This window comes from Narcine bancroftii, chromosome 11 (assembly GCF_036971445.1).
Source record: "Narcine bancroftii isolate sNarBan1 chromosome 11, sNarBan1.hap1, whole genome shotgun sequence".
NCBI classification, from domain to species: domain Eukaryota; kingdom Metazoa; phylum Chordata; class Chondrichthyes; order Torpediniformes; family Narcinidae; genus Narcine; species Narcine bancroftii.
Window position 1 is genome coordinate 92,540,547 of NC_091479.1, and position 25,086 is coordinate 92,565,632.

Here is a 25,086-nt window from a genome sequence, read left to right on the forward strand (position 1 = left end):
GGGGCCAGGTCCCAGAGCCAGAATTCGAGAGGGTGCTGAAGGTAGGAAGGGGTTCCAAAGGACTGAACCCTTCCTGATCATATTGGACTTTTGGATCTGGAGTGCGGGTTGTCAATGAATTGAACAGGAGTCTATGCAGCTGCTGTAGCTGAGGGAGCGGCTGGAGGAGAATCCACAGGCACAGGGTCTCTGAAGGAAAGCTTTTGCTTCTCTTTCTCTCATATTGTTGGATGCAGGGCAATAGAAATGGCAGCCAAAAGTTACTTTGTTAATGTATTATTATATGACAATAAAATTAACCTTGGTTTTGGACTAGAACATCAGAAACAGGAGTAAAAGTAGCTGATGTTATCCCTTGAGCTTTTTTTTTTGTCATTCAACCATTGTTTGCTGTTTACCTGAAATCTACTTTGCTGTGTGATTTGCCTTATTTTTTAGTGGGGTAAAATTATATTTTCACCAACATCATAATTTACTTTTGAAACAAAGTCCATCCTTTTTGATGAAAAGCTCAGACCCAAATTATCAGTCATGCATCTTTTTTCCTTCTATGGACCCTATGTTTCTCCAGCAATTTTGTGTATTTACATGATGTTTTGAATTTCTAGGCATTAATACAATCAATGCAACTTAAACTGGATGAAGAGCGGCAAATCTTTGAAAAACAGCAAGAAAAGGAAAGGAAGCGGGTAGAAGAGCTGTACTGCAGAGCAGCAACGACGATTCAGGCAAGATTCCGGACGTATTTAATTCTTAAAGAGTATGCATCTGTATTGAAGGAGAAACGGGATGAAAGGATGAGAACAAAAGACCTGCACCTAAAGATGGCACAAGAAAGGAAAGAATTTGAAGAAAAAATTAAAAGGAAACTTGCAGCACAAAATCGTGTTGAAAAGGAGGAAAGAAGAAAGCGAGAAGAAAGTGTACGGCTACAAAGGGAAGAACAGAAGCAAAGACAGATTGAGTATGAAAAGAAAAAAGAACAAGAGCGACAGAGGTTAGAAAAAGAAAGACGAGTGAAACTGGAAAATCTACAGAAACTGGAGGAAGAGGAGAAACAAAGACAGCTGGCAAAAAATAAGAAAAAAGGACAAAAGGAAGCAGAAGAAAGTAAGTTTCTGGAATTGAAAAAGAACACGGGGAGATTAGAGCTAACAGAGGGAAAGTCTGAGAAGGAAGTTGTGCTCCAGATGATTGAAGAAGTTGATGCAGATTTCAGCATTAAAAATTGCAATAGTATGGACAGCATGCTCATTTCTTTGAATGAACATGTATGTTTGCCTAATAATATACCTGGGAACTCTCCCCTAAATTCCAGTAGGATTGAAGATCAGTGTATAATTGGAAGAGACACGGGTGAAAATGTGAAAAAGAGAATTCCTGCTGAAGAGACAGTGGAAGGTAAGGCAGAGAATACACCTGCCATTGAATCAAATGTCACAACACCTACAAGCAACATAATGAAAGTAATCATTCCTTGTGAAGTTGCAGACGCATTTCCTGGCAAACCCTCAGGTGGTGATCAATCTGTTTTAACCACTAATAGCAATAAGATACAAGATGATGCCTGGATTGATCCTTGCAAAGTGATTGAAAACATGGATATTACTCTTGAAAACACTTTCACCAGAGGGCTTGTTCTTGATAACGTTGAGCAAAAGAGATTAAATTGGATGAAAGTCTGTACTCCTTGGTCCAAAATTTCCAGAGAAAATGAGAGAAAAAATGTGAAGCCAGAGATAAGACTTCGAAATAATTCCATCAGCAGGCTACCTGCTCTAAATCCTGAAGCAATACTGCACTCAAGTGTTTGGACCTCACTTCAGCAGGTTTACTTTTTTTTTAATTGTTGATTACTTTGAGTAATTTTAGTAAGACATTTTTATTCACCTTTTCACTTTCTTAGTCTTGTACTGCATATTGTTAGAAAACTCAAAGCTCAACTGTCTATGAAACGAGCCTCTGATTTCACACGTTCCTATTTTGTTATTTTTAATCTTAATGTGTCAAGTCTAGGAGCTATCGAATGGACCATTTAAAAAAAAAGTAAATTGACATTGAGGGAGTAGCCATTGTTGGAGTGGGCCGAGTCAGAGTAGTAAGGCTTCGGCGAGAACAGATAAGAAGTGACGGATTGTAGAAGTTGAAGTAAGAAAGGGCCACCCCTATTCAAAGAACAAAAATAATTCAGCAGGTTGTCACGGGTAAGGGCAGGTTTTGGTTATCATTTTTTTTCCTCTAGTCATGAAAAGTGGGAATAGCAGCCAAGGCAGGGGAATGCTCCTCTTGCAGAATGTGGGTCGTCAGGGAAGCTATCACTATCCCTGATGATTTCATCTGCGAGAAGAACATCCAGCTGCAGCTCCTGACAAGCCAAATTGAGGAGATGGAGCAGAGGGGGTGATAGACACGAGTTACAAGAACACTATCAGACTTGGGGTGGCAGGAGAAAGGTAGATGCATGACAATCAGGAGGGGGAAAGGGAACAGACAGGCAGTGCAGGGCCATTCCCCTCAATTATAAGAATACCATTTTGGATATTGTTGGTGGGGGGGGTGAAACAATCTACAGTGATCAGGTCTCTGACACGAAGTCTGGTCCTGTGGCTAAGAAGGGAAGGGAGGAGAAGAGGTAATAGGTGATTCCATAGTTAAGGGGACAGATAAGAGGTTCTGTGGAAGAGAACGAATACACTGGATGGTATGTTGCCTCCCTGGTGCCAGGGACTGAGATAGCTCAGATCAAGTTCACAGCATTTTCAGGAGGGAGGGTAAGCTGCCAGACATTTTGGTCCATATGTGGACCAATGACGTGGGTAGGAAGGGTGATGAGGTCCTGCAAGGATAGTTCAGGGAGTTAGATGTTCAATTGAAGGAAAGGACTACCAGGGTTGTGATCTCAGAGTTGCTATGCATGCCACATGCTAGGGACATTAGGAATAGGAGGATAATGCAGCTTAACACGTGGCTAAAGACATGGCGCAGGAGGGAGGGCTTCAGGTTTCTGGATCATTGGCCTCTCTTCCACGGAAGGTGGGACATGTTCTGACAGGTTGGTTTTCATCTGAACTGGAGTGGGTCTAATATCTTTGTGGAAAGATTATCTAATGCTGCTCTGTTGGGTTAAACTAAATTTGCAGTGGAATGGAAACCTGAGTGCCAGAGCAGATAGAGGAGTGAAAATATGTAAAAAAATTACATGCACAGTTAGAAGTCGATGGGTTGTACGTGGGGGAAATGTGCATCTATTTCAGTTCAAGGAGTATCGTAGGAAAGATGGATAGTTTAGAGTCTGGATCGGCACTTGGAATTAGACATTATGGCCATTAGTTAAACTTAGTTGAAGGAGAGGCAGCTCAATGTTCTGGGCTTATGTTGGTTTAGATGTGAGAAAACTGGGTGGGGATGAAAGGGGAGGAGTGGTGTTGCTCATCAGGGAAAATATCACAGCTGAGCTCAGGCAGGACAGACCAGAGGGCTTGTCTACTGAGGCTATGTGAGTAGAGCTGATGAACAGGAAAGGTGTGACCACACTTACGCGGTTGTATTATAGACTGCCCAATACTCGATGAGAATGGGAGGAGCAAATCTGTAAAGAGATAGCAGACAGCTGCAGGAAACCTAATGTTACGATAGTAGAAGGTTTTAATTTTCCACATATTTACTGGATCTCTCGTACAGTAAAAGAGCTGGATGGTTTGGAGTTCGTCAATATATAGAGGTACCAAATAGAGAGAGTGCAATAATGGATCTATTTAGGAAGGAGACATCAGGAAACAGAAGTATGTGCAGGGGAACATTTTGGGTCCAGTGATCAAAATGCCATTAGTTTCAAGTTAATTATGGAGAAGGATAGGTCTGGGCCTCGGGGTGAGATTCTAAATTGGAGAGAGGCCAATTTTGAGGAAATGAGAAAGGATCCAGAATACATGGATTCAGATAAGGTGTTTTCAGGCAAGGATGTGCGAGGTAAGTGGAGGACTTTCAAAGGTGCAATTTTGAAAGTACAAAGTTTGTATGATCCTCTCAACATTAAAGGCAAGGTTAGCAGGTATAGGCAACATGGAGCAAATGAGTTACATGAGGAGTATATAAAAAAAAAAATGAAAGAATACCCTCATGAAAAATCATGAAGGCTAAAAGAAGATGAGGTTGCTTTGACAGGCAACATGAAGGAAAATCCTAAGGACTTCTACAAATATATTAGGAGCAAAAGGATAGTAAGGGACAAAATTGGTCCAATTGAAGATCAGAGTGGTTGGCTTTGTATGAATCCAAAGGAGATAGTGTAGATTTGAAAAAAATGTTTCATCATTATTCACTCAAGAAATGGGCATAGTATCATAGGAAGTAAGAAAAACAAGCAATGAGGTCATGCACCCTATACAGATTAAAGAGGAGGAAGTGCTTACTGTCTTAAAGGAAATAAGCGTGGGAAAAATCCCGAGAGCCTAACAAGATATTCCCTCAGACCTTGAGGGAGGCTAGTGTAGAAATTGCACGGGATCTGGCAGAAATATTTAAATTGTCCTTAGCCACAAGTGTGGTGCCAGAATATTGGAGGGTAGTTTATGTTGTTCTGTTTAAAAAGGCTCCAAAAATAACCCTGGAAATTGTAGGGTGGTAAGCCTGACGTCAGTAGTAGGTAAATTATTGGAAGGAGTTCTCAGAGGTCGGATATACAATTATTTGGATAGCCACATTAGGGTGCCTCAGTGTTCAGTGCTGAGACCGTTAAGGTTTGTCATCTATATCGATGATCTGTATGGTAATGTGGTAAATTAGCTCAGCACGTTTGCAGATGAGGTGTTGTGGACAGCAAAGAAGGTTTTTAAAGCTTACAAAGGGTCTGGACCAGTATGAAAAATAGGCTGAAAAATGGCAGATGGATTTAATGCAGACAAATGTAAGGTGTTGCATTTTGGAAGAACAAACCAAGAAAGGACATACATGATAACTGGTAAGGCACTGAAGAGTGCGGTAGAATGAGGGGATCTGGGAATATAGATACATAGCTCACAGGTAGGGTTGTAAAGAGAGCTTTTGGCATATTGGCCTTCATAAATCAAATTATTGAGTACAGTAGTTGAAGTGTTATTTTAAAGTTGTATCAGTCATTGGTGAGGCAAAATTTGGAGTATTGTGTGCAATTTTCATCAACTAACTATAGGAAAGATATCAAAAAGATAGAAAGAATGCAGAGAAGATTTACTAGAATTTTGCCCAGATTTCAGAAACTGAGTTACAGAGCATAGAAGAATGAGAGGAGATTTGATAGAGGTATTTAAAATTATGAGGGGGTAGACAAAATAAATCCAGAGAGGCTTTTTCCATTGAGGGTAGGTGAGATGACCAAAGGACATGGGGAAAGGGGAAAGGTTTAGGGGGAACATGAAGGGGAATTTTTTTCACTCAGTGAGTGATGTGGGTGTGGAGCGAGCTGCCAGCTGAAGTGGCGAATGTGGAGTCAATTTTAACATTTAAGAAGAGTTTGGACATTACATGGATGGGAGGAGTATTAAGGGCCATGGACTGGATGTAGGTCAGTGGGACTAGGCAACAAATGATTCATCATAGCCTGGAAGGGCCGAAAGGGCTTGTTTCTGAGCTGTAATGTTCTATGGAATCACTCTCTCTTGGTGAGAATTATTGCATCTGATCCTAAATTATCATATTCTGTCTTAACAATGCATGTATGTATGGATATCCTACAGTATTATCTGATAATCTGAAGGGAGCAAACAAAATATTTGACCCTCCCTTCTCCAATCTCCAATGTTCTCATGCCAGTTGTACTGAATATCTAGCCAAATATGGCAAATTCTGCAGATTGTGAATTGAACTTGCACTCATCTTTGACTTTATTAGTCAATTTCAGGGTTGATTTTTATATCCTTCAATAAGTGGATCCAGTTTATTAAAACTGTTAATCCAATATGTGCTGATCTTGACAGCGACAGTTAATTAACAATAATGAGTTTTACACAGCTGCTGAGAAGCAGAAAATTTGTGTAAATTTTTCACTCCGCTGGCAATGTAAAAATGTCATGACGGAATTTATTTGCTAAATTCGATCCCATCATTTTTCTTCCTGGACCCCGAGATATTTTTATTGACTGTCTGCAGTTTAAATTTACTTGCAGACACTCCGTAAGAAGATGGGCTCATGAATATGATGTTTACCCTCTGAGAACAGAGGAAGTCGGTGTAAATGTGCTTCCTAAGTAAATCACCACTCTGGACATGAGTATGTAAATTATTTTTACAGGATTTTCCATTATTTATGTGTAAAAATCATAAATGCTGGTTAATCCAATGCAAGCATCCTCGTCATTGTCATAATGCTTGGACAGGCACCCCTCAATGGTGCCCTGATGTGTTCTTCTTCAGGCCAAATCCAGATGTTGCCTCAGGTGCACTCAGAATGTCAAACTGTGCACACCCTTTCTACAGCCCTCACTTACCCTTGTCACTCCTTCTTGATCTGACTCAAACTCCGGAGTCTTTATCATCAATTGTAGGGTTCTGACTTCTCCCTGATCAAAATTTGTAGGTCCCACCTCTGAGCCAAATTTTTGATCTTGAACATAACCTAAAAATGCATCTGTAGCATTTTTTCCAGTATTAAAAAAGCCATCAGGTGTCCCCTGCCTGCTGCTTTAAAATGTAGTGTTTAAGAGGCTTCTAGAAACACACATGAAGCGGATGGAGTATACTCATAGGTTAAGGGAGTAAAAACAGATTTTTTGCTTGATTTGGACATCAGATGCTGTTCAGACATGTGGTAAAAGTGCCTGTTCCTATGCTGTACCATGGACTGTACTGCCTGTTTGTGTGGTGCAGTTTGGGCTGTACTGCCTGTTCATGTGTTGTAATGTGGGTCATGGTGCCTGTTCATGTGCTGTACTGTGGTCAGTAGAGCTAGTTTCTGTGCTGTAGTGTGGTTTGTAAGTGCCTTTCCTATGCTTATTGTTCTAAGGTTCAATAACAATTGCTATATATCAACAATATTCTTGGTAATTGATAGGCATTTTAAGTAAATTGATAAGTAATTGTGTATATAATAATAGGCATTATTGAAAAGATCACGTCAAATGTCTTACCGCTGCAAACATTTAGTAATATTGCTGAGAGCTCATAATTAGTCTTTAAAGACAAATGCACAAGCTAATTCAAGTGTTCTTGCAGTTACTGAAATGTGAGGTTTTCAGATTACTGCAGCATTAATTCTTGAGAACAGAGAGAATGTGCTCACAGGTTCACTGAGGAACCTTTAGAGACTGTGGATAACATCACTAATATATCTTCCTTCAAGTGGACTAAACAGATTGACTGAGGGCAAAGCCAAGCAGGAGGTCTCCAAAGATACAAATGCAATTTGCAAATGTGTATGACCAGTTTATTTTTCTCTGTGAGCTGATGGAGAAGCAGTTGAAGTTTTGATTAATGGAATAAAGTTAATCACTGATTTTCCTAATACGTCAGTAATGAATTATATCAACAGAGATTGGCGGGAAGAATCCTGAGGCCAGTTGGTCAAGCGTAAGGGTGACTGAGGGTGAGAGGAGTGTAGACACATGTGTGAATGTGTACTTAAAGGTTTATGAGAATGCGGATGTCAGTGAGGTTCATCTTGTGAATGAAAAGCCTGCATTGACATTGCTCTTTCAGGAAATTTTGACTGAAGTGTGGTTGCCTGTGAAGTCGACGTCGATAAAGTGTAGGGTATTGAGCTCTGGTATTCTCTCATAATGTGGTTCTCGTGGATAGTACACACTCTTACAATCCATGCAGAGGAGTGTTTCTAATGTGGACATTGTAAATTAGTATTGGTGGGAACATAGCATTTGAGGATGTAGGGAAGAGGAGAAGTAAACAGAATAAGCTCTGACCATCTGGAGTGGTGTGAGGCAATTTTCCATGAAGTATGCTCAGTGCAATTTGTTCTTTGTGCTTTTGAACTGTCTGCTTCAAAGCTGATGAGTCAGCAAAAGTTATTTTCATTCCAATCTAGTTGCAAATTTCACAGATTTATGTGTTTTGCACATCAAATCACTGTTGCTTAGATTTAATGCCAGGAAGTCCACTATCGGACACAAAAACCTCATCCAATACTGAGTACATTAAGACAACATCTGGCACAAGGGCACCAAGAAATATACACAAAATTGCTTCAATTGAAGCAAATTTCAACATCTTCATGCTGTTTTTTTGATATTGCACAGACACATCTGAAGGCCAAACTGTTTTCCTCCATGTGATTTGCACCATCACAATGCAAAAAAAGTGAAGTCCTTACTACATGTCAAGGTAGATTCAGTAGCTCCCATGTCAGCAGTTTGTAAGTTGTTGATTTATGTTATGAAAAATGTACTTTGTGTGCATTCAGAAATGAAGAGCTTGCACTCTAAGACATCCACCCTCAACTTACTCCTGTCAACAAATTCTGGTTCATTGGAATCTCAATTGTTCAGTGATGTGTAGCATCCCAAATTGAACTTGTGTATTCAAATTTCACTTTATCAAAGCAAAGGAGATGCAATGGAGAAGATAAATTAATATCTGTCTAATATAATGTATTATTGGACCACTATATATTGATAATACTTAACTGAAGCCTTAATTATAAAGTACTCTATTTGTAATTACTGTACTTTGGTTTGATAATATGTTCAAAATCCATATTGGTTCATTTAGTCCAATCTTTCCCTCAAATAAATGTCCTTTAGCCTTGATTGATATTTCTACTTCATGTGGTGTTCAAACTAAGAGTTGAAGAAAACGAGAACACTGATTTTTATCCTTTAACTTCAGTTATTTATTTTAGCAGATTTATGCCATGTGGAATATATCACACGGTTCAACCCACCAAGCACCTTATTTTCAAATGAATTAGTGAACAAAAATTTAACATATCCATGATAATTCTAGAAATATATACATCATTTAACTAATTGTATCTTTGAAATAGGTTAACCTATCATGTTTGAATTTGGTGGATAGCTGTTGTAATTTAGTCTTAGATCTAGAACCTCACATTTTGGATGGAACTGGTATGACTACACAAATGTTGAGGCATTATAAAAATATGGACTGAAACTTTGGAACCAAACTGCAGGATTTACAGAGAAAACCACTGTGTTAGTCTATCATTATAAATGAAAACAATTTTGTGGAAGATAGTTTTCTTTATAATAACACACTTTTCTTGAAATTAGGTAACAACGGTCACTCTTCAAGATTTGCCAGGCTGCAGCCTGTCCACACTTTCACAGTGTCCAAGACTAAAATCCCTAATACTTCGAAACTGTGGAATAGAGACATTGGATGGAGTTAATAATTGCAAAGGTTTAAAATACATTGATGTACAGGTAAAAGAAAATCATCTGATTTTGAATTATTATTAGTTTATAACAATTATATCCTCCTTGCCCATTTATCAATAACTCAGTTAAGTCTCGGTTGTTGAATGATTGAAATATTTTAATGAACTATTTAATTCATAATTGTCCAATCTTTCCAAAAAGAAAGGAAACTAGCCCTACTTTTAATATTTTTTTAACCAAAGGTGATGCTAGGTATTTATGAGCAACTAAACCATTCTTTTATCATCTGGGTAGAGACAAAATTCGAACTATAGTTTACCTAATTTAAAGCAAGCATGTAAACATCCCTCACTAATTGGCTTCTAACTTTCTTTGGGATGTTTCTATTTAGAAAATATTCCACTGATGTGTAGATTTTGTTCTTAAAGGGGCAGGTCATGATAGACGTTGCACCATTTTGGTAATGGAAAATTTTGCTCGAGACTATCTCCAATTATGGGTAAAGGACTTTTCAGCTATAACTGCATTCTTGCTGTATATGTTTAGTACCTTCAGATAACAATGTATGGTAAGAAGCACAGTGTTTCAAATGGTTTCAGATTCAAATCTTGCACTAAGGAGATGCTGGGTGATGTTGCAAATTAAATGCTGGCTGGAAGATCTGTCATCTCTAATACTGTAGGAAAAATATTACGAAGAAAATATTTCTCTGCTTAAAGATGAACACATCAAAGACAAAAAGTTAGGTGTTTTCAGCCCCTTAGATGCTGTATGCACAATCTTCTTTTTGAAACCAGATAGCTGAGCAAAAGGCCGCTAAATTATTTGAGACACAAATGAGCAGGCACCATTAGATTCTAGAACGTCTCCTGTCAATGATCCCTGGATTGTACAGGTACAAAAGCACCACATACTTCCACCAGAAGTCTTGTGAAGTAATACAACTATCATCCAACCCAATAGAACTAGAATGCCAAAACCAACAATAAAATCATTAAAGATAGTATTGAGGGTTATCAAGACTAGAACATGAATGTGCTATTTTAAATGCTCCCTGAATACATTTTTTTTTCCCCACTTGTGTAGGAAAATAACATCAAGAATATCCATAGCCTTGAGATAGAAGATCTCTATGTTCTTCTGCTTAGTCATAATAAAATCTCCTCCATGCATGGTCTGGGTAAATGTAGTAACCTATGCATCCTTGAATTATCACACAATAACATCACTCGGATAGGTGAGTAATTCATGACTGCAAATACTTGGGTTTATTGGTAGTGTATTCTCATTTGATCAAATTGCTTTGCCAGTGAATTTTTCAGCTTGGTTATTCTGATAGTTTTTCCAGTACATTATCCTTGGTAAGTTAGGTTGCCAGCATTGTATCCCAAGTGTTGGTAATAAGCCCGCACACACACACACACACACACACACACACACACACACACACACACACACACACACACACACACACACACACACACACACACACACACACACACACGATATATATATATATAATATGAGCCAGGTTAGTCTAATTGAAGTAAAGGATGAGAAAGCATCACGTGTCAGAGTCTCACCCATGAATGAATCCTTGCTTGGCGATTTGCCAGCCCCATCACTAATCTTCCTCGCAGTGCCTGGATGCCATGTCTGTTGGCTGTCCATAGACCGAGCCATTGAAACAACAGTAAGAGAATGCAAAGTATGTCAGTCAATGCAGCCAAAAATGCCGCCAGCCAAATCTAACCCATAGAAGTGGCCATCCAAACCCTGGCATTGGATTCATGTAGACTTCACTGGACCATTCGTGGGTGAGTCTTTCCTAAAAGCTGTGGATGCACATTCCAAATGGCCAGTAGTTTCATAGCTTTAAAACACCAAAAAACACTGTCGATGAGCCATCTTTGCCACTTATGGATGGTCTCATAAATTAGTTAAAGACAATGGGCCTCAATTTACATCAGAACATTTTAAAAGATTTATGCGTGACAACAATATCAGACATATTTTGTGTGCACCCTATCATCCAAGTACGAATAGGGAGGCAGAACATTTTGTAAAAACATTCAAAAAAAACAATGTAAACCATGAAACTTCTAAATGCCTCATGGACACACAAAATTGCAGATTTCCTCTTGGAGAACAGAAACACATTGCATTCTACCACAAAACACACCCCAGCAGAATTAATGTTTGGCTGCAACCTGTGGACCAGGCTGCCCATATTTCATCCAGATCTGGGTCTCCAACTACAAAAAAGAAAAACAGCATTGTCACAAACCTCATCTAGAACATTGGAAGTGGGTGAGAGAGTTCTGATACAAGATTCTTTGGCTTGGCTTCGCAGACGAAGATTTATGGAGGGGTAAATGTCCACGTCAGCTGCAGGCTCGTTTGTGGCTGACAAGTCCGATGCGGGACAGGCAGACACGGTTGCAGGGGAAAATTGGTTGGTTGGGGTTGGGTGTTGGGTTTTTCCTCCTTTGTCTTTTGTCAGTGAGGTGGGCTCTGCGGTCTTCTTCAAAGGAGGTTGCTGCCCGCCGAACTGTGAGGCACCAAGATGCATGGTTTTAGGCGATATCAGCCCACTGGCGGTGGTCAGTGTGGCAAGCACCAAGAGATTTCTTTAGGCAGTCCTTGTACTTCTTCTTTGGTGCACCTCTGTCACGGTGGCCAGTGGAGAGCTCGCCATATAACACGATCTTGGGAAGGCGATGGTCCTCCATTCTGGAGACGTGACAATATAAAGGTAGTAGGAGTAATCTTACAAAAATTGAGCCCTCTGTTCTAGTGGGGGACAGATTGGAAGTGACACATTGACCAATTACAAGCATGAACTGGAGGAAGTGGAACCAGACCTGCTGTGGCTTGCCCTGATCATCCCACTCCTCAGGCTGAATGAGGGAGTGGCAAAGACAGTCGTGGAGCCAAGGAGTCCAGTAACCGAGACACGCAGCCAGGAGGGCAGCAAAGATGAGCATTCACCACTGAAAGTCAGGTGGGCAGTCGCTGCTGATTCAACCACCGACCCGACTATCTACGGATCCTGAGCAAAGACTGGCACAGCAAACCACGCCGAGGTGATTCAAAAGAGAAAGAAGATCACCTGAATGCTTTAAGGACTATGTGCCCTGATTATTATTAAATACTTTTTTATAATTACTCATGAAATGTATTCTAATTCTCACTTGTAGTTCTGGACCTCGAAGGGGCCCAATCAGCATTTATCGCACGGTTGGGGGTCACCCTTCCGTGTGCGTACACAACACCAAGAATTAAGAACAGGCTGTTGATGGGGCATATTGAGTTTTATACATTTGGATCTCTGTTTCCATTCTTTTTATTTTCCAAATACTTGCAGATGATTCTCCCATAATTGGCAGTGTTTACAAAATTGTTTGGACTGATGGAGGTGCCCAGCTGTAGTGATCTATCGATTCCCTGACTTTATGTCATTCACCCAAGGATCTTGCTTAACCAGTAAGCTCATCATTTACTTTTGTGGGCAATGATGTCTCCTTGCCTTTGCATGGATGATATTCACCAGCCAGACCTGGTTATCATGTGTGTCCCTGCTGCTTCAGGTAACCCTTCCTGAAAATGAAAGGATAAAGTGTAAAGTTAGTCATGTCAGCAGGATTAACCAGAACCAGATGAGTAACAAGAATTAGAAGCTCATGCCTGCAGTCAAGGAAACACCCCAGGCTGATTACAATTGTAGCTCTAATAACTTAGAAATCAAATTTGACATTGTTGACTTTTGACTGCAGCCAATCTTCTGTGCAGGGTTAGGTTTCTCATTCTTTCAGAAACAGTTTGCTTATATCACTGGAAGCTCTTTTAAATTTAAATTTAATTTTTAAAATTTAAAATTTAGATATGCAGCTCGGTAACAGGCCCTTTCGGCCCACTAGTTCATGCTGCCAAATTTGCACCCAATTAACCTACTCCTCTGGTACATTTTGAATGGTGAGAGCAAACCGGAGCCCCCGGGGAAAACCCACACAGACCACAGGGAGAACGTACAAACTCCTCACAGACAGCGTGGGTCTCAATCGCTGGTGCTGTAAAGGCATTGCGCTAACCGGTACGCCAACCGTGAAAGGGTTTGGACTAGTCTGCTGATTCCTGTTTCTCCACCCTTCCAAGCGCTCTGTTTTCTTTATCGGAACATTGGCTTCCTGAATGAAAATCTTATGAGTGAGCAAGTTTCCCTTAAAATGTAGGAAATCTTGTACGATGCTAGACATTTGGGAACTCGGTTTGTGGGTGCTGTTTTGCAAAAATGTCATCACATAAAGTTAAGTTATGGCTGATCAAGATGCAAACTCGAGAAGCTTGAGTTCATTGCTTGTAATATTCAAATAGAGACCAGTTTCTGCTTCCACATGGTGTAAGTAAAGAATGTGTTGTATTCAAAGGACAAATTAAGTACTAGTTAAGATAAAGCATAAAATGTGAATTTGTAATAATGGGTATTTCCAACATTGATTTCTTTTTAAATTTGTAATTGTCTAGGTGGTTTGGAATCTCTGAAGAAACTCCAAAGGCTGGTTATAGATCATAATCAGTTGATCAGCACAAAAGATTTAAGGGAAACTCCCACACTTATTTATCTTGATTGCTCCTTTAACCATCTCAGCAGTATTGAAGGTATTGATAACTGTGGACTTCTTCAAACTCTGAAGTTACAAAACAACAACCTTTCTGAGGTAAAAGTAACAATTGTGCAGATGATTGTTAAGAAATGAAAAAAATAATTTAGAATAAAGTTTAAAATACTGCAACTTAGAGCCTTTATGTTCTTGGATTGGGGTGATATGCAGAGAATATATAATGGATAGCTAGGCATGACCACAATCAAAAGATCTGGATGTTGCTTTGAATTGCCAAAGCAAAGGTCAAATTATATTTATTATCATCTGAGGTGTGACTACTGCTTTGAAACCAACCCAAGACATGCAGTTAATGACAATTTTTTTCCTCAATTCTTTCCTAGTCATTTTTATGGTAGAAATATGTGCCGTTGCTTGCCTTTTTTAATAAGCCTTCATGACACAAATCCATAAATTTTATCGAGATGCAGCTCATTTGAATGCCTTACATTTTTATGTAAGTGAATTGGTTGTAATTTTGTCTCACCAATATATCGCATAATTTGCTGTCAATATAATTAGAGGAAATAGATCTCATGGCACAGAAACTTCAACAAATTTAAATTTAAAAGAGCTTCCAGTGATTATAAACAAACTCTTTCTGAAAGACTGGGAAGCCCAATATGATACAATGATCAGGTATTGCACGGAGATTTGGCTGCAGTCAAAAAGTAAAATTTGGTTTTTAAATTACAGGACAACTGATTATCTGAAATGTTCCGGACCGGGCCTATTTTGGGTGAATGATAATTTCAGATAACTGGTCAATTTTTAAAAACAGCCCAGTAGCAACAGCAAATCACTTGTAACAATGTTTAAACAACAACAAGGGAAGGCTTTTTAAGCATGAAATAATGTTTAATTCTCACCAAAAAAACTTGAACGAAATAAGACAAATCCAACACCAAAAACTCGAAATTCTATTCAGGGTTTTTTCGAAAATTCTAATTTTTTTTAAAATCTGTGATGTCATTTCTGCTTCAAAGGTTTTTGGATAAATGAGGATTTCTGATTTTTCTAAAATCCTCAAATATCTGAAAACATTTTTTTTGGAGCCGAGCAGATGTCACTTCCGGGTCCAAACAATTTTGCATAATTGGAGTTGTACTGTATTATAGCTATAATTATAAACAGCCTGGGGTGTTTCCTTGACTGCAGGCATGAGCTTCCAATTCTTGTTACTCATCTGGTTCTGGTTAATCCTGCTGACATGACTAACTTTACACCTTATCCTCTCATATTCAAGGAGGGTTACCTGGAGCAGAAGGGACACATATGATACTCGGCCATTAAACACAGAAGTGTGACTTTGTGCTGCTCTGCTTGTTTCACTAATGGCATCAGGCTGCCTACATCATTATTCAAATACAGTGAAAGATTGGATCCAGTGGTCAGAAAGCCATTAGTTTCAAGTTAATTATGGGTAAGGATAAGTCTTGTCCTTCGGTTGAGAATCTAAATTGGAGAAAGGCCAATTTTGAGGAAATGAGAAAGGATCTCGAAAGCGTGGATTGGGATGAGTTGTTTTCTGGCAAAGATGTGTTCTGTTAAGTGGAAGACCTTCAAAGGTGAAATTTTGAGTTGGTATGTTCCTGGCAGAATTAACAGGCATAGGGAACCTTGGTTTTTGAGGGATATTGAGGATCTGGTTAAGAAGAAGAGAGATGTGTAGCAGTTATAGGTAACAATGAGCAAATGAGGTACATGAGGAGTATAAAAGTGCAAGAAAATACTTGAAGAAATCAGGTCTGCAATAAGACATAAGGAAAATCCGAAGGGTTTCTATGGGTATATTAAGAGCAAAAGGATGGTAAGGGATAAAATTGGTCCCCTTGAAGTTCAGAGCAGTCAGCTATGTATTGAAGCTAGAAGAGATGGGGGAAATCTTAAGTGGGCTTTTTGCATCAGTATTTACTCAGGAAACTGGCGTAGAGACTAAGGAAATGAGGAAAACAAGCAGTGAGGTCATGGAACCTTATCAGATTAATGAGGAGGAATACTTGCTGTCTTAAACCAAATAAAGGTGGATAAATCCCCAGAGCCTTATAAGATATTCCCTTCGACCTTTAAGGAGGCTGGAGTAGAAATTGCAAGGGCTCTGAAAGAAATATTTAAATTGTCTTTGGCCATGGGTGAAGTGCCAAAGGATTGGAGGGGAGCTTGTGCTGTTCTTTTGTTTAAAAAGGATCCAAAATTAACCATCGAAATTATAGTCCAGTGACCCTGACGTCAGTAGTAGGTAAATTTTTGGAGATGTTCTAAGAGATCAGATAAACAAATATGTGGATAGCCAGGGACTGATAGTCAGCATGGTTTTGTGCACGCTAAGTCATGTTTAACCAATCTTAAAGTTTTTCCAGAGGCTTACTAGGATGAAGTAAAGGCAGTGGATGTTGTCTACATGGACTTATGTAAGGTCCCACATGGGAGGTGAGTCAGGAAGGTTCAAATGCTTGGTATTCATGGTAGACTGGATTTAACATTGGCTAGATAGGAGAAGCCAGAGAGTGCTGGTGGAAGGTTGCTTCTCGGACTGGAGGCCTGTGATTAGTGGTGTGCCTCAGGGATCAGTACTGGGACTTTTGTTGTTTGTCATCTATATCAATGATCTCATTGATAGTGTAGTAAATTGGATCAGTAAGTTTGCAATGACTCAAAGATTGGAGACATTATGGATAACAAGGAAAGCTTTGAAAGTTTTCAGAGGAATCTGGACCAGCTGGAAAAAAGAACTGAAAGATGGAATTTAATGCAGGCACATATGAGGTGTTGCAATTTGGAAGGACAAACCAAGGAAAGACATACATGATAAAGAAGGGAGGGATATGGAAAACCTGGCAGAATGGCGCATGAACAATAACCTTGCACTCAATGTGACCAAAACCAAGGAGCCAATTGACCAGGAAGGAAAAGCCATCTTATTGCACCACCAATAAGATGTGTACGATTCAGTGATCATTAGGGGATCTGAGGTGGAGAGGGTGAGCAAATTTAAGTTCTTGGGAGTCACTATCTCGGGGGATCTTTCTTGGACCAAACACACAAAAGGTCCCTCTACTTCTTCAGGAGTTTGGGGAGAACATCAGAAATCCTGGCAAATTTCCACAGATGTGTGGTGGAAAGTATGCTGATTGGGTGCATTATGGTCTGGTATGTGGACACCAATATCCCTGAGCATAAAGACTTTCAAAAGGTCATGGACACAGCCAGAATATCACAGGCAAATCCCTCGCCACCATCAAGAACATCTACGGGAAACAATGCCATCAGCAATCTTCAAGGATCCACACTACCCAGCACACTCTCATTTCTCACTGCTACCATCAGGAAAGAGGTATAGGTGCCACAAGACTCACACCACCAGGTTCAGGAACAGCTGCTCCCCCTCCACCATCAGACACCTCAACAACAAACTCAATCAGGGACTCATTTAAGGCCTTTCACTTTTGCACCGTATCATTTTTTTTTCCTCTATGTATTGCACAGTCAGTTGTTCACATTTTTGTTTTCATGTGTATATTGTTTATCTTGTATTTTGCACCACCAATAAGTGGTAATTCTGGTTTTCGTGCAGTTGGATAATCATGTTGAGGAACTTTGGGGGACTTTGTTCCTCAACATGATTATCCAACTGCACGAAAACCAACAAGGTCGGGTCAGATACAGCAATGAGCTCTCTGAACCCTTCTCCATTAACAATGGCGTGAAGCAAGGCTGTGTTCTCGCACCAACCCTCTTTTCAATCTTCTTCAGCATGATGCTGAACCAAGCCATGAAAGACCCCAACAATGAAGACGCTGTTTACATCCGGTACCGCACGGATGGCAGTCTCTTCAATCTGAGGCGCCTGCAAGCTCACACCAAGACACAAGAGAAACTTGTCCGTGAACTACTCTTTGCAGATGATGCCGCTTTAGTTGCCCATTCAGAGCCAGCTCTTCAGCGCTTGACGTCCTGCTTTGCGGAAACTGCCAAAATGTTTGGCCTGGAAGTCAGCCTGAAGAAAACTGAGGTCCTCCATCAGCCAGCTCCCCACCATGACTACCAGCCCCCCCACATCTCCATCGGGCACACAAAACTCAAAACGGTCAACCAGTTTACCTATCTCGGCTGCACCATTTCATCAGATGCAAGGATCGACAATGAGATAGACAACAGACTCGCCAAGGCAAATAGCGCCTTTGGAAGACTACACAAAAGAGTCTGGAAAAACAACCAACTGAAAAACCTCACAAAGATAAGCGTATACAGAGCCGTTGTCATACCCACACTCCTGTTCGGCTCCGAATCATGGGTCCTCTACCGGCACCACCTACGGCTCCTAGAACGCTTCCACCAGCGTTGTCTCCGCTCCATCCTCAACATCCATTGGAGCGCTCACACCCCTAACGTCGAGGTACTCGAGATGGCAGAGGTCGACAGCATCGAGTCCACGCTGCTGAAGATCCAGCTGCGCTGGATGGGTCACGTCTCCAGAATGGAGGACCATCGCCTTCCCAAGATCGTATTATATGGCGAACTCTCCACTGGCCACCGTGACAGAGGTGCACCAAAGAAAAGGTACAAGGACTGCCTAAAGAAATCTCTTGGTGCCTGCCACATTGACCACCGCCAGTGGGCTGATAACGCCTCAAACCGTGCATCTTGGCGCCTCACAGTTTGGCGGGCAGCAGCCTCCTTTGAAGAAGACCGCAGAGCCCACCTCACTGACAAAAGGCAAAGGAGGAAAAACCCAACACCCAACCCCAACCAACCAATTTTCCCTTGCAACCGCTGCAATCGTGTCTGCCTGTCCCGCATCGGACTGGTCAGCCACAAACGAGCCTGCAGCTGACGTGGACTTTTTACCCCCTCCATAAATCTTCGTCCGCGAAGCCAAGCCAAAGAAAGAAGTGGTAATTCTGCCTCGCCCACAGGAAAAAGAATCTCAGGGTTATATGTGATGTCATGTTGTACTCTGACAATAAATCTGAAATCTAAATGGTAGAGGGATCTGGGAATACAGATACATAATTCCTTAAAAGTAGTGACACAGGTAGAAAGGCTTGTAAGTAGAGTTTCATAAATCAAAGTATTGAGTATAGGAGTTGGGATGTTATAGAAAAGATGTATAATACATTGGTGAAGCCAAATTTGGAGTATTGTGTTCAGTTTCTGTCACCCTACAGGAAAGATATCAATAAAAGTGAAAAAGATGTAGATGAGATTTACTGGGATGTTGCTGGGAATTTAGGAAAAAGATTAAACAGGTTAGGACTATATTCCCTGGAGCATAGAAGAATGAGGGGATATTTGATAGAGGTATGAGGGGTATAGACAGAGTCAATGCAACTAGGCTTTTTTCACTGAGGCTAGGTGAGATACCCTTTGAACTCCATGTCCCAATTTTCAGGGATTACCAGCAAACGCATATACTCTGTGTCCCCGTTTCCAGGGACTGGTTTTATATCCAACCAGCAGCTGGTTTATTCTGTAGTTTACCCATGAACGCAATCTGGAGTATAATGAAAGGTTAAAAATTGCCAGATTCCAAAGGATTAAGGATGAAAGGGAAAAAGTTTAGGGGGACCATTGGGGGAGCTTCTTCACATATAGCAGTGAGCTGTCAGCTAAAGTGGTTAATGTGGGCTCAATTTTAATAGTTAATAAAAAATTTGGACATGTACATGGATGGGAGGGGTATTGAGGTCTATGGATTGGGTGCAGGCATAATAATATTTTGGCATAGACTAGAAGGGCCAAAGGCCTTTTTTCTGTGCTGTAATGTTCTATAGTTTTATTAATGTTGTTAACACAGACACAAATGAAACTCAATTCAGAAAATTCAGCCTTTTCAATTTTAGTATATCAATTTTCAAGATGTAATTAACCACTAATTGGTTGACTTCTTTGTCGTTGTAACTGGAGCTGTCAGAAGAGTTAAAGCTTGTAAAAATATTGGTGATTTCAGAAACTAATTTTCTATTTTTGCTCAGTTTTTTTTTGTCTTGCAGCCTTTCCTTTATTTCTTTCTGTGGCTAATTTGGCAATAAATTCATCCATTATTACTTCCTTCCCAGTCTTTGTATGAAGCTTAAATTTGCATTACACAACTATTAGACTGTTCATTCAGATGCCAGCATTTAGGTCATTGTTGAATTGCACTTTCAGCAAATTGCCAGTTATTTTAAAATGCTAACGCAAATGTAATGGATACACAATTGTGTCTCAATGGCTGACATTTTGCAGGGATAGACAGACCTTTCCCATGTACATGCCCCACCCCCATCCCAATTCCTGTACACAACTGCACAAAATCAGAACTCCTCATTCATTTGAATTTAAATTTCACGTGCATCTTTTTACGAGTTGAGTTTAGTTCAAGCTTGTAATTGTTTTGAATTAATTCTTAATTGTGTTTCTTTTTAATTACTTTTGAGTATTTGCTTTGCTTGAAAACCCATCCTAGACTTTGACAAGTTTGACAATCAAGTAAGCCAGAGGATGTGGTCTCGTTAGTTTTACAAAATTTGTGTTATCTTTTTCTGGACAGCTTTTTTTTTAAACCTCCCCTTCCCCAGTCTAATGATCTTAATGCACAACAAACCCTGCTCCCATGCAGGACTTCACCATTGCAGACCTGGCCAGCAATTTGTTGTAAGTCGTCACCAAGAATTTGCAATGAGTAATAAAAGCAATAAATGCTGGAAACACTTAGCAGGTTATACAGCATCTAGGAAAAAAGAAATAAAACAAATATTTCGCGTCAAAGGTCCTTCATTTGTACTAATAAAGAGTTCTGCAAAAGTGGGAAAGTCACATTGAGTTGCTGACAGGAAAATGTGGCTGTTGTGTAATCAAATATTGATGCAGAATGTAAAAAAATATTTTGCGTAATTGCTTTACTGGCTATTACAATTTTAAGATGGTGAAATTTATTTGCTCTTCAATCTATATATTTTAGATTAAACTGTACTAATAATCGAATTGTGAGAAAATACTGCACATTTGCAAACATCATCTTTCAGCTGAGACTTAAGAGTAGGGCCACTTGTACACTCCGTATAAAAGAAAATCGATTCAAATGGAAACAACTACAGATGCCAGAAATCTGAAGTGAAGGCAATAGAGAAAATTATACAAGGCAGCACTTCTCTCTCGTGCACGTTCGCGCCTTCGCGCTCCACTCTTTCTCTCCCCCCCTCCCAATTAAATGCAATATATTTTTCAATATCAATGAAACAATATATAACATTCCTAAATATAATTGGCTATCATTTTTCCTGAATACCAACACCAAAATTTGAGGAAAGCCACCGTAGCTTTCATTATAATTCATTCAACCCTTGCCATAGAAATTGGATTTTCTTTGTAGTCAAAGAGGAAAATAATCAACTAAATAAAGCAAGAATACTAATTCAATGTAACGTATATATAATCGCAGTATGATTGCTACCAATGCACTTTATGATACAAAATAAACAGATGGAAATTTTCAGAATTCCATTAACTTTTCTGCAGTTACCCAGATTTGGAAATCATGTGTTATTGCGTGACGTTTGTTTGGATAACAATAGTATCTCCAGTTTGAAGGAGCTGGCTGATTACTGGCTGCCAATGCTTCAATCTCTCTCTCTTTCTCAGAACAGGTAAGATCTATAATAGTTGTTTTCAATATCGCCTGGGTTTTTTAAGTATCTGCAATGTATTATGATACTGATCATTTTAGGTGTGGCTTATTCATGTGTTGCATGAACATCGTCATTTAATACTAAGATTCTTGATACTGCAGCTAATGTGATTAATAGAATGATGTACTTGGTTTTGAAACATTGGTTAGGAGCATTTGTTTGGGGTGGAGGGAAAGTAAATTTAAAAATGAAATGCAATTGAAAATATGTAATGTACAAAGTTTGATTGTCCTTGAGAATAAAGACAAAATGCACGAGTAAAAACATTCTTTTATCTAAATCTTGATTCCTCTTGTGTGACATTCTGAATTAGACTTTGTAAGAGACACTGTTGATAACTCTGTATTTCTACAGTTCTAACATCAGCCTGTCTACATTTGTAATCAGTCATTAGCCAATATAAGGATAATATATCCAGTTCTTTCTTAAGTACCACTATAACTACCAATGTGCATTCCAAGATTCCTCTGTTCTTCTGAATTATTTGGCATCTTACTTTGTACATTTGTACTTTTGTGCCTCCCCTTGTACAGCTGAGCCAAGCAAGTGCTGTGACCATGGCTCTGATTGGTTTCCTCAGTTTCATGACTCCCAGCATTTTTCAAAATGAGAAACTGTTTTGGAGCAAGGTGCCTGTTTGCCTTCATCTGCCTGGAAGTTGCCTTCTCCAACTGCTTTTCCTTAAGCTATGGAGTGACCATCTTTTCAAATAGGCCTGAGTTCTGACAGCATACAACTCCATTTTAATTGTTTTTTAACCCTTGCATTATAGACCTGCTTAAGGGACCACATTATTTATAAGGCTGGTCCAGTTGAGCTTTTGCAAAATTATTTGGAGATGCTGGATAGGTTAGGAATTTTCTCCATGGAATATAGGGATGACCTAAAAGAGATGATATGTAAAATAATAAGTGGGAAGTCTGCAGACACTGTTATTGTAGTGCAATACATAAAAGTACCGGAAATGCTTTTTGTTGCTACTTGACCTGCTGGGTTTCTCTGACACTTTTGTGTATTCCATAGCTAAATAGTCTTTTTGTCCAGGCTCGGGGAGTCTAACACCAGAGCTTATAGATTTAAGGTAGAAGGGAAAAAATGTAGCAAGTTTTGAAAAGATTTAGATTTAGAAGGGGATCTGAGAGAGAGTTTGTTTTTTCCACACAAAAGGCGGTGGACAAATGGAAAGAGCCGCCAATGAAAGTGGTAGAACTGGGTACAATTACAACATTGAAAAAGACATGTTGACAGGTACATGGACTAGAAATGTTTTGAGGAATAGGTGCCAAAATGCAGGCAAATAAGACCAGCTTTGGTAAACAACTTGGGTGGCAGGGGCAAATTGGACTGAAAGGCCTGTTTCTGTGGTACATGATTCTGTGATTCCATTTATTAAATTAATTATTTTTTAAATCAAAATATATATCCACTCTAGTTGGGCCTGGTCAGTATTCTGTATTTTTTCTAAGACATAAGAAAAAATATTGCCTAAAGCACAAAATATTCAGTATGAATGGGAAGTTAGTTCCACTGAGTTTAGCCAAATTGTTCAAGTCCTGGGTGAGATCACATCTGCGATAATGTGCAGTTTCAAGCACTTTTTTTGGAAAGGGGATTTCTTTACCATTGAAATAATTCACCAGACTGATTGCTAGGTTGGCCGGGATAAAAAACTGCGTGCTCGTGTTGAAATGTGCATTTTGAGAGTCTGAATGAAGGGAGGACATTGACTTGGCTACAGAGTCGTTTACCCGTGGTCATAGACATCAATGACTGAGATAAGAAGTTCTTTACTCAGAGATTGCTAAACTTGTGAAAATTAAAAGCTGTGGAGATCAAGATGAATGACTGTGAGGAGAAAAAAAAAGATAATTTCTAGAGGCTAAAGGCATGATTAGCCTTGTGGTTAGTGCAAAACTATTCCAGCACCAGTACCTACAGTTTGAATCCACCACTATTTGTCAGGTGTTTGTATTAACTCCTTACAAATAGAACCATATGGAGTTTCCTCTAGATGGTCTAGTTTCTCCCATGTTCCAAGATGTACAGGTTAGTCAGTTAATTGGTCTGTTATGGACCTTGGACCATTTTATTTTTCACTGAGAACAGGATTGAACCTACTGTGGAGGATTTGACCGCTGCTTGGTGCTGTGATAGCACTGGGCTACTGCTAGGGAACTTTGGCAGCTGTCAAAGCATGGGAACCATGCGGTGGAAGTCCGTGGGCTTGCAGGAAAGAGAGCCTGTGGCTGTTAACCTCTCTCCACCAATGGGGAGAGCTGGAGGCATGCAATGGGCAGTTTAAAAAGCCCAGTGCACTAGTTTTGAAGAGGTTAGTTGATGGATTGGACTGCAGGCAGTCAGGTAGTTAGTCTGACTGTGCATGCTCACCTGGCAGCTTCAGCAAGTCGCACACTGAGTTGCTTTGTTCACGGGTGCTAGCACATCTGTCTGGAGCTGAATGTCAGTGTGCTCACCCAATAGTTTCAGTGGAAAAAGGAAGACTGAGTTACTTTGTCTTCAGATGTCAGCACTGTTGTTCTGACAGCAGTTTGGGAAACTGATACACAGGGTGTGTGTTGGACTGACCAGTGCCTCTCCCTTTCAAGAGGAGGATTTCATGTGATAGGATTCATGGGACTACTCAAGCCAGGGTGTCCAAAGGAGAGGAATTGTGTGACACAAGATTCAAAAGGCTTCAAAAGATTTGTGTGACCTAAGGTCACTTATTAACCCTAAAGAGGACTTTGGAGGTTGTGAACCTCCTGTGGTGACCAGGAGGTCACTGTGAAAATTCCCAGGTGAAAAAAGTAAAGGTGGTTGTTGCTACGTTCAAAATTCAAGCCCGTCTTGTGTACCCTAACAGGAGACCCTGTATCCAGGGTCATCTGGATACAGCCTCAAACTAAAAGATCAGTGGGCAAGGAAGCAAATAGTCCCAAGACTGGAGATCAGATCTGTGAGCTGATCCTCCTTGACTGGCTGACTTGGGGGTTTTGTTTTGGGAATTTTATTGTTCTTTCTTTTTTTTTGAGGGGGCCATTGCTCTGTGTTTTTTTCACCCGCATACGCCATATATTAATCTGTACTTGTATAGAGTTGCTATTAAGGCTGGTGTTTGAGTGTTAAGTTTATTGGGTTAATTCTATTATTGTTAGTTTGTTAATAAATTTTGTTAATTCATTTATGCATCTCTCAATTTCTGCTGGAGAGCGTTACAGGTCACATGGTTGTAATTGAATGGATGGGCTTGTGTTACTGTAGTGTATCTCTAAATTTTAAAAAAATGAAAGGGTATGGAAAGAGTAGTTATAGTGTATTAAGATGGAGGATTAGTCAAGATCATATTGAATAGTGTGGCAAGCTTGAAGGCCCAGATGGTTTACTCCTGTTCCTATTCTTTCCAACATTTATTGGAACTTAGTGCACGGC

At 39.8% G+C, this 25,086-nt stretch overlaps 1 protein-coding gene across 8 annotated transcripts in view; it reads left to right on the forward strand.

Moving 5' to 3' along the window:
- Window positions 1–25,086, forward strand: part of lrriq1 (leucine-rich repeats and IQ motif containing 1) — a 129,731-nt gene that overhangs the window by 21,044 nt on the left and 83,601 nt on the right. For 7 of the 8 annotated variants that reach the window (XR_011346723.1, XM_069904045.1, XM_069904042.1 and 4 more), the window contains 5 exons: window positions 609–1,829; window positions 9,219–9,371; window positions 10,413–10,563; window positions 13,851–14,044; window positions 21,488–21,615. Coding sequence is in view for 7 of the 8 variants with exons in the window: in XM_069904045.1 (XP_069760146.1) it covers window positions 609–1,829; window positions 9,219–9,371; window positions 10,413–10,563; window positions 13,851–14,044; window positions 21,488–21,615 (1,847 nt within the window). In the remaining variant the exon portion in view is untranslated. The remainder of the gene's footprint in view (window positions 1–608; window positions 1,830–9,218; window positions 9,372–10,412; window positions 10,564–13,850; window positions 14,045–21,487; window positions 21,616–25,086) is intronic. The other variant, XM_069904048.1, reaches the window with a different exon arrangement.